This window comes from Aspergillus piperis, assembly GCF_003184755.1.
Source record: "Aspergillus piperis CBS 112811 unplaced genomic scaffold BO85scaffold_6, whole genome shotgun sequence".
Taxonomy (NCBI): Eukaryota; Fungi; Ascomycota; class Eurotiomycetes; order Eurotiales; family Aspergillaceae; genus Aspergillus; species Aspergillus piperis.
The window spans coordinates 1,201,691-1,215,534 of NW_020291596.1; the positions used below are offsets into that span (position 1 = coordinate 1,201,691).

Genomic DNA, 13,844 nt, shown 5'->3' on the forward strand with positions numbered 1-13,844 from the left:
ATGGGAGACTGATGGGAAGCGTTACTGACGGTCTTTTTTATTATTTATTTATTTATTTATTTTTTTTTTATCACTGATACTAGCTGCTTGGTGAAGAAGGTATAATGGCAGATATTAAACATGTTATGCAATCTACAATGATTCTTGGTACATTAACTGGATTCAGCAAGATAGTCAGTGGTTAGGGAGATTCGGATAGTAAGGTACCTGGGACTCAAACGCGTGGATATTGCTACTTTGGTCAGCCTCTGCGTCGCTAGCGGGATCGGGCAGCCGATATACGTAAGCGAAGAGACGAAGATCGTTGGCAACTTCCACTTTTCTCCCTGAACACCGCAGTCGCACCTCGCCCTAGCGCTGTTTAGTGGCATTTATTCTCTCGTATCGGACTTGAAACAAGTTCGCCTCATCCATCAACGCTCTGCCCTATCATACAAATCATTATCTGATCATCGCGGTCCGCCGGACGGAGCACTGCCTTTCAATAGGTGGGAAACGGGCGGTTGCCCAGTTCCGACTTCTTACTTTGCTACTTAACCGGAAAGAACAATGGCCTTGGCTATGGTCTACTACTACACTAGAATAGACTAGACTACCTCCTGATTAACGGCCACATACGCACGCCTCTCTTCCCACCCACATCCCCCCCGGCTTCTGCAGGGACTAAAATGAACACTAACCCAGTGTTTCGCTGCACCACTGGTGGTCCTCTCCACGAGAAGCCATGCGTCAAAATTCTCCGAGGGGTGAAACTTAATCCCTAACTAATGAATGAGCGACCATTGGTTTAACCCAGTCAATGCTGCTGCTGCTGCTGCTGCTGATGACGATGATGATAAGTGCGCGGCAATAACAAGAGAGAAACTAACATGGCAATAATGATTCTTCCCTGCTTTCAGCCGGTCAGTCTGGCATGTGTTGCTCGCTCCCCTCCGACAGATTACCTCCTCCTGTTGGTGGGAGTCGTACAAAGTAGGTAGGAATCTACGGTCCGACTGGACTCTAACCCACAGCAGGGCCACGCCATCTGTCCTCTTGGACTGAATCGGAGCCAATCACAATGGCGCCTGCCTTTTCACCACCCATGGCTGATGGAGTGAATCGGCGGAGTTCTCACTCGATGCAGTAATTATGTCCTAATCTATTAACAGACCAACAAGTAACTACTAACTAGATAGTCTACTCTACTACTACACTCGACATACGATGATACGACGCGCGCCATCACGATCCCAGCTTTGCTGTTTCCATTGATCTTCCGTATGATCTATCCATCCGAAACAGACCCTGAGCGAATTTCCGAGCCCCGAGCTTCTTCGGTTTTCTGTTTGTTCGATCTCAAGGGTCTCTGCCGGGCCGGAGATCCTTGACGTTCGTGGGTCGTTTGTTTCCCCCCGTTTTATTTTACTTTTTTTTTGTTTTTTGCTTTTCCCTTGTTTGGTTCTTTATTTCCTCGGAAGAACGAGATCTATCGATTATGACATATAAGATAACAAAAAAATGGATTGTCAAAAAGTTCAAAAGCATCCCTGTCTGGCAGGGGTACCCAAAAGGGTGCCTAGATAGGTTTGCCTATCTATGAAACAATTTCGGCGCCCTACGGTTGGCGGACCATGCGACGCACCCTTATCGACTGTCCGTAACGGTTATTGAAAAAGCAAAAATTCAGCCTAAGAGAGAAAAAGAAAAGAAAAAGAAATAGGGGCGTCGGTCATATTGCTTTTTAGCGCAGACTTTTTCTTTCCTTACGGTAGCACTACGAAGGGAGAAGCGATACACCATCTCCTGTTCCATCATCAAATGCATTAATCGAAGTTATACCCGCCCACTCTTTTTGCATCGGTAAAGCTCAGCGCCGGACACGTAAGGACCCCAGTCTACACGCTCAGCAATCCAGTCGCAGGGCCGACCCTCCAGTCGAGCATGTCCCTTTCGAGACAAGTGCCCGCGAGGATGAAACAAGCCGGTCCTGTTCTAACCCTGGGAGTGCCGGGCTAAAGGTTAGCCTGGTTGCTTGCTTACTTTCCACTCATAGTAAGGCGTGTGTCGGGCACGGAGTGCACCCTTCTGGTATAGATGCTTTGGGGAGAGGGAGAGGGGAGGGGAGGGGGGGGAAGGGGGGGAGTTTGGGTTTAGTGTGTCTTGACGCATCGCGCCGATTGGAAAAGCCGCAAAATCTTGTTTGCAACTAGAAAAGAAAAAAATTGTGTCTGGTGCTTGGCATCTGGCGTGCTCGTATATCATGGCTCCCTCACGTACCCCGGTGAATTTCTGGATGAAGAATGCTGCGGTCGCGATTGGCTTTCCGGTCGGTGTCATACCGGCATTGCAAACACGAGATCCTAGCCAGAAATCGGGGTTACTATGGTGGGTTTGGCAGCATTGATAGACCAGCAGCAGATACAGGTTTGTATCACCTTTATAGCGCCATTTGCAACCCCCCTTCTCCCTCCCTCCCTACATCCCTTCTCTCTCCGCTGCCTAACAGACCACTCGAGATGGGTTAACCGTACCACCTTTGACTCTCTCAAAGTGACCCACTGAATCCGTATACGGCCTTGGAGATGAGATATGGCCACGGGGGCGATGCAAACGGTGTAGATGAATAGTGTAGCCTGTTGGTTGGGGGGTGGATGAAAGACAGAGTAGCGAATTGATTGCTGTCTTTCCTGCTGGTGCCTGAGACATGGCCATTCCACTTGCAGTATCTGTTGTCCTTTTAGTGCCGATGTGCAGGGAGTATGTACTTTCGGGACATCTGTCATATGTACTTTTATGTCTTTAGTAGTCTCATACATCCATGTACTCGAGTATACTTCTCGGTCATGCTCCGTGAAATTGAATACTGCCGGATTCAGGTACGTAGTATCTCCCCCTCCATAGATACTACTAGTAGTAGTAATAGTAGATATCGGCTAGCACCAATCCGGGTAGTCGGCGTTGACCGCAACTTTCCTTCAGAGACGATCATCACTCGCGTCTGAAGAACCACGATCCCATTCCTTTGAGATTTCAATCTATCTATCTATCTATCTATCTACTGTGGACTAGAGGATGTGACTGCTCTGTTGTGCCATCTTGGCATTGCACTCATCAATACTGTGATTCATACACTCCACGCAGGAAATTTTCTAGCCGTCATTCTCAGAAACGCACAGATCCAGCTGCTCCTCTTCCAAAATGACCCATGAACAAGATAGAAGCACCGAACTAACCGTCTTCTTTATCAGGATGTGAAACTAGTCTCAAAAGCTACAGCAGAGACCCAGCAGCTGCGTGATTGAGCCATGACCACACGGAGGTATCAGCTTGACGTGGACCCCTTGACCTGTCTCAATGGGGATATCGAGCTTCTGGTTAGTTTCTACTTCCAGTGTGTCACTTTCTCATTTGTTATTCTTACTGAATATTCTTCTTCTTCTGGTTTGTTTAGCTTCCTCCGCGGCATGACGACTGGCTGTTGCTCGGATCGGGTATACTGGACCATGAGTGAAGATGGCGCAGAAGGATACTGAGGCTTTTCTCTATCTTCAGTGACCCCATGGTTCTATCACTGTCTGAGGAACAGCTCTATAAGAAGTCTACTGGACTGTCCAAGCTTGGTTGATGATGCCTGTCTCCTCTTTTGTCGCTCGGTACTTCATGCTTATCCACAACAGTTAGCTACTTGTCTAAAGCATGGGCTGTGGATGCGGACTGCCTCGTGCAGTGGCTCAGATAATGACGTTGATAAGCCCAATGGCTCTGTCATGATCTGGGGCAGCGCTTGGCTTAGGTCGATAACGACGGTAAGAACACGATTCTACTGATAACAGTCTCCAGATCATGATCGTCTACGTTGAAGAGATGACTAACGGATAGATGACTTAGATTATCGAAGTTGGAATTATACGGAATCCCTGGTTCCACGGTTTGCCACACAAGATGCCACGAGACGCAGCAGGCGCAAGTCTGGCAAAGTGCGAGATGGGATATCAGTCTCGAGGGTATAGTGCGGCACAAGTGAAGGAACTCACCACAATTTGGCAGTCCGTCGGTTGCTGATTTATCACAGTCGTCCGTCGGGGGGTGACGATATAACCGCCAAGAAAGGCAACGCTAGTGGCAGGGAGTATGGATGGGTTGGACACTGCAGCTTGGGTCGCTTGCTGGTCTACCTACGCTAATATTTGGTCCCTTGAGAGCTGATGGCTATACAGACAGATGACTTTCTCTTCTGATGTCCAGTACAAGCTTGATGTCTCTACAGACTATGACAGCATGCTCGAGTCAGAACTACTCTCTCGCTGCACTGCATGATGCTTTCTTCTTCAACTGGGATATACCCTAGAGCATAGTACAACGGGGAAAACGTTCATCATCTCTAATCGCGATGAGCAAAAATGCGATCAAGAACTTTCGTTCCAACATCAGACACAGAGTAGTGTTCCCAGACAATTATCTCTTAGTGCCTACCTCTCGACATAGACACCAGCGCTGCTCAAATCAAAATCTAGACTCGCCGTGTCGTCAGGGGTACTGGAACGCCTCACCATAACTTGCTGCATCAACTCAATGCAGGTCGAATCAAAATCCTCCTAGACGTTGGATTCAGTATCCAACCAACATAACTTGCAGCAATGCGAGGCAAGCCAAGCTATATTTAGCGACTGCTATAAAGGGAGTAAAAGACATGGATCCCGCTCCTTCGAGAGGAGCGAACAATTTAGTGGGAAATGCTGCCGCGTCCGCTCCGAAGTTTTATTTACCAGATCATGATGTAGTATAGTAGTAAAACAATAATATCATCCCATCTGAGTTCTGTTCTTCCCAGGGGGAATTAGAAAGGATTGGTGTTTCTGATATAGCCCACAAAAGCTACTGCTTGATACGGTACTGTTCCTGAAAATATATATTCATAGATTGAACAGCTACTTATTAATTACTCCCAGTACATCTTCACTCATTTAGAAAATCTACTTGAAATAAACTATATTAGCATTCATTCATTCGTACATACCATTCCTCTTCATTCCTCACCAAAAGAGAAAATTTGAGCGACGTGGATGAAATAAGAGATGACATATGTAGTCGGACTCCCTCCGAAAGAGAGAATTCCTTTTGAGAAATATACTCGGAAATAACTTAGACTAAAGCAAGAACCAAGAGTATGAATAAATAAGAATACCAGAGATAGATATATAGATGTACTATGAAAAGATAATGGAAGTATAATCATTGTAATACGCGATATTAGTATATACATGGATCAATATTTTTTTCTTCTCAATATGCATATGCGGAATTTTAGAACCGAGTAGAGAAGAGAGTAGAAGAGAAGCATTTGATATGTAATATAATCCGTTCTTTTCTTTTTCTTTTCTTAAATAGGGAATAGACTCGTAGATAGGTAAACATAGAATCCCCGTCATCACGGTGAAAGGTTTCCTCCTCGTCGTCGGTCATCTCATCTCATCTCATCTCCATCTTATTTTCGACTTCTTGATCCCCATGTCGAGTCGAAGGGACGCTATCTACCTGTTCTGAATTTTCCGAGTAGTTGGGAGTATCTTATTTATTCTTTTCTCTCTGCCTTCTTTCTCTCCCTCAGGACTATCTCTATGCTTTCTAGCAAGACTTCAGGCTCTCCTCATTCAAATTGGACTACTCAGCACCTTATCCCAGACGACACTATAGCTGGATGTAATAGAAAGAATAAGGTGTCTGCATATGGGGAGGAATGTATCTCCAACTACTTTTCCCTTCTATGCAAGTCCACATAGTCCTCTTCGAAGGGTATTTCTAGCGCAGTAGCTCTAACGCAATTATCTCGAAGACAGCGTATAATTGGGTATAAAGATACCAAGAAATGATCACTGAGCTTGAGCCATTGCCCAGAGTGGAAAGGAAGACTGTGTAGTGTATATTCCGGGCCGGTTTTGACGTTCTTGCTTGGTTGATAAATGCTTTCCAAAGCCATCGGTTTCTCTGGGTACTTAGAATGAAATAGAGAGCATGGGAACAAGAAATCAATCCATGCAGAATCTGTACGATGGATACTGGCTGGGGGATAGCAACTAGGAAATATAGAGAAGCATAAGCTGGGAGCTAGGTAGATAGTGTTCGATGACGCAGTGGTATTTTAGGGGTGGGTTAACAACCAGTATAGCAATAGATGATTGAAACTGATGCCGAGCGCCCCGCCAGAATGAATACAAACAGAGTCGATCGACGCTCCAGTAACAGTTCCCTGGACCTGTGATGACAGGATAGCGACATATCCTCCGTCCTGATCTAGCAAGGGCCGTAGGAAGACATGGCGAACTGCGCTTCCGCGTGGTTACTTCTGACTAGCCAGCTTTCCAAGGTTTCTGACTATCGGATTGGCACATTGAAAAATCATTCGAGAAAAAAGATGAATCTCTTTGATTATGATTGACGAGCACGTCGTTCACTGCGATGGCCGCAGCCACAATTGCAGCTGTGCGTTGTTGGACCAGACACTTAAATACGTGTGATGACATTTGAGTACCGCAACTTCGAGGTTCTGGGACGCATCGTGGCGATACTGGTTGCTCTTGCAATGTGCCGGGGTTGTCTTTCTCATGAGACAATACATGGTCGGAAATCCGTCGCGACGAGGCACTGATAGCACGAGTGACAACACGCACCGCCTAATGTCCAGGGGTTGCTTTACGAGTCGAGTGACCTGTATCCATTTCGCACAATTAGTTAATCACACATGGTATACTAACCAGCTAGGCTAAGCTTGTTGGGGTTCTACATACCTTGTATCGTTCTATAAATGGGCCTGTTGGAGGCCGGGAACCATATGCCACAGAACAGATCCAGACGATGGGGCGGAGGCGTCGTATCGACAGTTCGGCGTCTCCGTAAAGCGTCTGATACGGTGTCGCCTCACTGGTCTTCTGGATTTCATGCTATGCATGGTAGCAGGAGATGGATAAGGGCAATTCCAAATTTCAGAGCACCACTCACCCCGCGTACAACCATGCAGGCAGTCATCGACTTCATCGACACTCAACAACAGGAGAGATTTTGCACAGAGACTCGAGAACTAAGAGCATTGCAGACCTCGAGATCTAGTTTCGTTGATATCAAACCAAAAACCTTGACCACCGAAACTGCCAACGATGGAGCTGATCGGGGTGAGAGCACCATAAAACATCCAAGCAGCCATTAGCAGCAGTGTGGCATTCGGGAGACCAGTTCGCAGCTCTGAGAGCATTCGATGGGAGTACACTAGAAGCAAGGAGATGTGGAATGGGAATTGGTGGATGTTTTCTGACAAAGCATTGTCTGCATTGATCGCATCCTGACTAGACCAAGCACAAGCTGACTTCATCTTCTCCAGTCGTGCTCTCACACACGCAGCCATCACTGTTGGCTGTACTCATTTATGGGTCGCTCTCTGCCGCTACCTCCAACAATAGTTCTCCTTGATCCTCCTATAGAAACCGTTCTCAAACGCTCGAGACCTGACGTACTATCCCCGTGTGTCTGTAACGCCATGTATTTTCCGCCGGTGTCCAGGCTGTAGCCCTTTGACCAAAGAGTGCGGTGGCAGCAAACGAACCGCTCTTTGCGCAACCCTATCCGAGCGGTCACGATCATGCACCATCTAGACTACTCAGCAGGTGACTATGGAGCGGCGTAAGGTAACACCTGAAGCATGTAAACCCGTCATCTTTCACCGTTGTAATCCGAATCCAGCAATGGTCGTTCCGTTGATGCTCGAGGAAAATATACTAGAGAAATTGTAAATTACACCTAATCGGGATGACTGTTGACCCAAAGTCTGGATAAAGACTTAATGAAATGTTAGTCGAGACATAACAACCCACATGACTGGCAAGGTGCAAGGACCTACAGTGATAAATAACCCCCGGAGTTGTCCGGTTGCGCATGAGTACTTGCTGTAAGCGTTGCTTCAAGACATAGGAATCGATTGCTTGGATCCTCTGTTCGAAGAAGCGAGAAACATGCCACCGAGTGTAAGAATGCGAGTCACGTTCTAGATCACTTGTCCCGCAGAGAATGCGTATAGGTTAAATAGCTTCGGTCTAGACCTCCTGAACATTTGGGATAGTGGAAGGCGTAGCAGCTGCGCAGGAGAGCCATCGGTGTGTTTCTAAGCCCACGAACACTGGTGTCAACATTCACTCATAGCCTCCTTTAGACTACCACTTGACACAAAACCACCCAGGTAGCAAGACAGGTACGTGATCAACGGTCGGGGGCTCCACCATTGAATCTCCTTCGACTGGCGGTGCCGGAGGTCTCTCACTCGGTCTAATGGTGAGATCAATGCCCTGAGAGTTGTATCGCCCAATTCAGAGGGCCCGACCTTCTTGCTGGGCGCATTGGGAAGCTGCTGCTCGCGTCCCTCGTCTGATGTATGGTGAATGGGACAATCCAGCCCTCGAAGCAGTGTTAATGACGACTGTGGAGTACAAGCAATGTGGAAATTTCAGGCAGGAACTGAGAAAACCTGTGGTTTGGAAGGCCTGTCCAGTGGCAGTTGTGGCTATATCCAACCACGTGTTGCGATGAGAATTCACAACAATATGCACCATGGCTCCTCGCACCACGGCTAACTTCTCCTAACTGTCGTCTTTGCCGTTCTACCACAGCTGCAGGGTTTGTGAGGCCAACATATGGATCGGAAAAGACGCAACAGACGTGTGGCTGGGGGAAGAGAGTTGTCTTAGAGAATCCCAGCTCCAAGGATGCTCGCTAATCCTCCCCGTGAATTATATACCGAGAAACGACCAGTCGGGCCATTAGTCTTCATCGTGCAAAGCAGCTGTGCTGACGTCTTCGAGGGTTAGGCCGAGGGTCATGCTTTTTTCAGAGCCTGTGAAAGCCAGGTTTGATTAACTTTAAGCAAGATTTGATTAGACTCAGATTGCATACCTTGTGGTTATTCTCTCCCTTTATCGATATCCCCATGATTCGACCATCGCCCAGATTCTGTGCGGATTTCGAATCCCCATGGACCAAAACGCTAAGCACGTTTATAAGTCGAATGAACAAGTATAACCCGATACGATTGGGAAGGCCAAGGGTCGCTGGAAACCGCCAGTGAGGAACAATGGCGGAGCTTTTTCGCAGGAATATCGGAAAATCGTGTTGAGGTAGGTCATCTAGATTTTCTGAAACATTAGCTGTGGAGTTGAGAAACTGTCTGACATGGTATAGCGATCGTGCTCAAACACTCAGACACAGCTGAGCCACAGGAAAAGGGAGGAAGAACGGGTGAAACAGACTTGACAGAGCAGAGACATACAGAAACACGATATGTTTCAGGTTATGCCGTTTCCACATGAATGTGGTCTTGTCCAGAAGATCTTCGCTAATGGGTTGTAATTGAATGTTGTGATTTCCACCCTGATCGCTGCACCGGCCGTATCAAGAGTCGTGGGTGGGTTTTCGTATCCCAAGTGCAGAGTATACAAGATAGTCGACAATCTACCTCCAAAGTGATTTGAGATATGCACATCATCAACCACAAGACATTTCAAAGACTCGTTTTCATCGCGAATGTCCCATCAGGTGCCTCATCACCTCCGCCCATTTCTTCAGATACTCATGCTTCTCCAAACAGAAGTCAACTGCATCCTTGGCAGCAACAGCATCTTGCAGCGCACTGTCCCAATCCAAACCATCCTGAATAGATCTAGCAAGAAACACCCTCGAAAAAGTCTTCGCAATCCTGTCCTCCTGAACCGCGGAGTTTCCCGTATAATCTTGAAAACAGCTTCTTCTGAGGATAGTCAGGTCTCAAAGAAATTGGTATCAGTATATATCGTGGCAATGAGCACCGTATCGCTGTCGATAGAACTCCACAAAGCGCGTCTCGCCCCTATCCAAGACGAAATGTTTTGCACGAGGTAAAGTTGAAAGACCAGCCCAAAGAGGGAATATGAATGGGGAAGATGGCGACATGATGGGGTTGTATATAGCAGCATCGTATAGTATGCAGAATGGGGAGATAATATATAAGAAATGCAGTAGTATATAGGAGGTGATGGCGATAAGAAAGAGATGGAGGATGCTTTGGAGGCCTTGAGGTATATATGGCACCGAAGGAGAATTACCAGAGATGGATACTCACAGGCGAAGAAGAGTTCGAAAGAGCAACGAGCAAGTGAGCAAGTGAGGGAGATGGTGTGGGTGACACCAAACGGGTATTTGCCTCTCAGGCAAACCGCCCCGGTCTGAAGGGCAGCATCCTGTGTGCCGTAACACTATGCAGCTAACCCCCAATTTACCAGGCAGCTACCTACATATAGGCCATGTCTAGATCAGAGTATTTTCGAAGGATATTACTACATACAAACGACACGGGAAAATGGCAGGCATCACTACGTGCGACCGGAAACCAAACCCTTCTAAGTGTCAACCTATCAAACTATCCTACTCCCCACCATACAACACCTGGATCGACGAAGATGGCGTCGACATCCCGTCCCCAATGCGAATCACCACTTTCACCTGCAACGCTCGGGCTTCGCGAATGCAACACGCCAGACAGGTCCGTCCGACCTTGCCAATGACGGCATGATGTCCAACAGACGCACACCATGCTCGTGCAAATGTTTCCTTGTCGTGCGAGCCCCGCGCGTCGAGAAGGAGGATCTCTTCCTTACCTAGTCCGCTGCTGTGGCCATCCGAGTGAGATGTCTCCGCTAAGGATTCTAGAGGCACCCACTTGAACGCGTACGATCGGTGCAACGGGTGGCCCGGCAAACGATGATGTCTATGAGAGACATGGCTTGATGACGAGGATGACAACCCGCCATCCGCTGTGCTTGGGGGATTTTGATAGTTGACCGACCCCCCGGGTGGACGGCACTCGTGGGAAGAAATGAATCGTACGTTGTAGGCCAACTCGAACGACACCGGGGTGGGTCCAGTAGCAGTGGAAGCGAGAAGAAAATTGGCATAGGCCTTTTGGACCACGGTCAGGTTATGGCTTGTTCGTTTCGTATCAACGGAGAAGGTGAGGTCCTGAAAGTCGATGTTTGCTTTCGACCAGCTATCGCAGGGGCCATCGACAGGCAGCAAGAATACGCCACTCGTAAGCTCTCCCAAACCCAGAGGCGTAGAGTCAAAGGAAAGCCGGTTTCCGTGTTTGATGCGTGGCTTGCCTGGACGTCGGGGCGGCTCGCGGACATCCACCTCATACCACGTGTTGACAAAGTGCTCACCGTTTTTAGAGTTCTTGGGCACTATGCAGCTTGCCAGCCAGGCCAGACAAACCTTTGTACCCGGCTGGCTGGCTAGAACTCGCCCAACAATGCACTTCTTACTCCACCAGGTCTTCCCCTTGTACGTGAAACCACCGTAAACGTTGGCGACTGGTCCAAGTGTAGCCATCGCCTCTTCGTCATTTTCGACGATGGTTGCCATGAGAAGGTGGCTGATGGACTCGCCAGGGATTACCAACCCCGCGAGCCAGCTACGCGTAATCCAACCACCAATGTTCAAGGGACGTATGCTGTGCGGAGAATGAAGGAGGAGCAGGCGGCGCGATGGAGATCTGCTATACATCTCTTTTGTCAAGTCCAGTGTGGAATACTCTGCAGGTAGCGAGTTGGTGAGAGGTATGGTGTAGGCGGCTTCGAGTTTCTTTTCCACCCCCTCACCCTCAAGCTTGGACCGCAGTGCGCTCTTGAATGCATCCAGTCCTGGCCAGCCGATATTGTCTGCAAATACGAACAGCCCTTTTAGTTGCTGGTCAACGTGGCTGGGGGCCAGATGACACCGCCAGGCGGATTCATCATTATGGGCGGATGATGTAGAGTGATGTGTGAAAGCTTCGAGGAACCCACGATGGTGATGCCGCTCAGGCGACTTGCTCGGAGCATGTATGGTCGGAGAAGGGTGGTCCGGCTCCACAGGGTTGTAGGTGAAATGGAAGCTGTCCAGAAAACGACGAACTGTAACCAGATCCCAATTCAGCTTACCACTCCGTAGCCGGTCAAACTCGTACACATCATGCACCGAGACATCGATATCCCGCGCATTCTGCAGCATTCCTACTCGAACAGTGGCATCCAAACGCATCAGTAGCTCCGCGGCGAGCAGCATCTGGACGAGAAACCACTTGCGTTCCAGCGTGAAATGCACCCAGGGTTTGTCAGACTTGTCCGGATCAAGGAAGTCGCCGTCGTCATGTGGGGGATTCTCAAACAACACTTGCCCAATGTGCAATCGCCAATCGATCAGACTGAAGTCAAACCACGCCCCAGGGGTAGCCAACACGACTGTCAAAGCTTTGATCTGAGCCTTCAAACTATGGGAATCGCCGACATCTGCAAACAGAAACCGCGCCGGTGGATACAGAAATCGGTTAAACAGTCCACTATACAGCTCTCGAGTGCATTCCATATCTAGAATCGTCTTTGGTGTATCCCCGTGCAAAATGTCGTAGCGGAGTGTCTTGAGCGTCTGGAGACGCTCCACTAGGGCTCGCAAGTCGATATCGCGAACGCCGATCCTCTTCCATGCAACCGGTCCTTCGCACAGCAACTTCTTCCGGTCATGAACGGTACCATCCGAGCACTGGGCATATGGGTCATTATAGTGCCCCATCAATTCATACGCCTCGGTTGCTGGTAGAGTTGACAGATGAAGAAGGTCAGAGCATGGTCGTGGTTTTTCGGGGCCCGCGTATACGATAGAGTCGGCGACGGGTAGCTCAAGAAAGTGACGAAAGCCGATTGTACCAGCGTCTTTCCCATTGACTGACAGCATATTGGGGACCTCGTGAACGCCGACATCAAAAGTCGCCCGCTTCGGAGCTTCCGATCGTTTCCAGTGCCCCAAATGAACCGGCATTTCCCCTTCAATTACCCAGTCATCCGGTACAGGCAAATGAGCATGGAGAGTGCACAGTGTATAGGAGGCGTGGGGAAGGGGCCGTCTATCCCAGAGATTTTGAATGGTGGGATCGTGATCATCGAAAGGGAATATAATCTGTGGGTAGAAGAGTCCATGCTTTCCCTTCTCCAGCAGAAAGTATGGAGCCCCGGAGAAGATTGTCTCGATGTCCTTTTTTGTCAGCTGGTTGTGTGAAGGACCCTCGTGGTGATGTGATGGATGGGCTTTAGCAGCCTGATCCGAATGGTGATGAGAAGCATGATGCTCGTCTTGAGAGTCTGTATTCGGCTTTGTGGGATTGGATCGGGCTATGTCAGCCTCCTAGAGATGGTCAGGCTCCCCTTGGGCAAAGCTCCCAGACCGCGCTGGTATCCTTACCGATTTAGACGTCTTTGTCCCGGACGAGGATCCCGATTCCGAGTCTCCTCGATGCTTGTGAAAGATATCATGGATCACACCTTTGGTGTGGGATCCAGTATTGTTGGTATCGGACACATTGGGTAATGAAGCTCTCCTGCCCCTCTCGTTCCTGGGCAGGTTATCGCCCTGACCCAGAGTGGCGGATGAGATGGAATGACGACGTCCAAAGAAGAAGGACATTCTGGGGCTGTCGGAGACAAACGGGTAGGAGTACTTTTGATGCTGTGTAAAGGCAAGAGGACAGGAACGATGTGTGGGCGATATCAGTCAGAGCAGATATGCTGCCACACTCGAATGGTGTCCGCACTCATTGCGGTCTCCCGAACGAGAGCTAATAAATAGTTATAAGGGAATAAACAATTGATGTGGGGGGAGAAAGCCCAGATAAAAAGCGATCTAGTCTAGCTAGTACTGATCAGTCCACTGGTAAGGTGATAGGGGATGGCTGCATCCGGACGGTTCGAGGGAGGTCGAAGAACAAAAAGAAGGCGAATGAGCTTTGGTAATGGAGCTCTAGCGATGACGTCGGCCATCCG

General features: G+C 48.7%; 3 protein-coding genes across 3 annotated transcripts; 1 reads left to right on the plus strand and 2 right to left on the minus strand.

Moving 5' to 3' along the window:
• The first annotated feature begins 3,009 nt into the window (after positions 1 to 3,009).
• Positions 3,010 to 4,222, plus strand: BO85DRAFT_266758 (uncharacterized protein). The gene is made up of 6 exons (XM_025655058.1): positions 3,010 to 3,101; positions 3,231 to 3,356; positions 3,434 to 3,473; positions 3,535 to 3,788; positions 3,871 to 4,002; positions 4,055 to 4,222. Exons 2-6 carry the CDS (start codon positions 3,288 to 3,290, stop codon positions 4,070 to 4,072), a joined length of 513 nt encoding a protein of 170 aa, XP_025517169.1. The 5' UTR covers positions 3,010 to 3,101; positions 3,231 to 3,287; the 3' UTR covers positions 4,073 to 4,222.
• Positions 4,223 to 8,707: 4,485 nt separating this feature from the next.
• Positions 8,708 to 9,435, minus strand: BO85DRAFT_266850 (uncharacterized protein). Its single transcript, XM_025655059.1, has 3 exons — positions 9,270 to 9,435; positions 8,917 to 9,167; positions 8,708 to 8,857 (listed from the first exon to the last, which is right to left on the minus strand). Exons 1-3 carry the CDS (start codon positions 9,325 to 9,327, stop codon positions 8,840 to 8,842), a joined length of 327 nt encoding a protein of 108 aa, XP_025517170.1. The 5' UTR covers positions 9,328 to 9,435; the 3' UTR covers positions 8,708 to 8,839.
• Positions 9,436 to 10,323: 888 nt separating this feature from the next.
• Positions 10,324 to 13,749, minus strand: BO85DRAFT_394891 (uncharacterized protein). Its single transcript, XM_025656934.1, has 2 exons — positions 13,267 to 13,749; positions 10,324 to 13,209 (listed from the first exon to the last, which is right to left on the minus strand). The coding sequence occupies exons 1-2, from the start codon at positions 13,486 to 13,488 to the stop codon at positions 10,420 to 10,422; spliced, it is 3,012 nt and encodes a 1,003-aa protein (XP_025517171.1). The 5' UTR covers positions 13,489 to 13,749; the 3' UTR covers positions 10,324 to 10,419.
• Positions 13,750 to 13,844: the final 95 nt, after the last annotated feature.

Bases quoted from the DNA above. Each gene is read 5' to 3' on its own strand.
- BO85DRAFT_266758 (XM_025655058.1), top strand. From the start codon at position 3,288: ATGACCACACGGAGGTATCAGCTTGACGTGGACCCCTTGACCTGTCTC. The intron at 3,357-3,433 runs GTTAGTTTCTAC...TGGTTTGTTTAG, and splicing joins ATGGGGATATCGAGCTTCTG to CTTCCTCCGCGGCATGACGA. The intron at 3,474-3,534 runs GTATACTGGACC...CTCTATCTTCAG, and splicing joins CTGGCTGTTGCTCGGATCGG to TGACCCCATGGTTCTATCAC.
- BO85DRAFT_394891 (XM_025656934.1), bottom strand. From the start codon at position 13,488: ATGTCCTTCTTCTTTGGACGTCGTCATTCCATCTCATCCGCCACTCTG. The intron at 13,210-13,266 runs GTAAGGATACCA...GACCATCTCTAG, and splicing joins GGACAAAGACGTCTAAATCG to GAGGCTGACATAGCCCGATC.
- BO85DRAFT_266850 (XM_025655059.1), bottom strand. From the start codon at position 9,327: ATGTGGAAACGGCATAACCTGAAACATATCGTGTTTCTGTATGTCTCT. The intron at 9,168-9,269 runs GTCTGTTTCACC...TCAACTCCACAG, and splicing joins GTATGTCTCTGCTCTGTCAA to CTAATGTTTCAGAAAATCTA.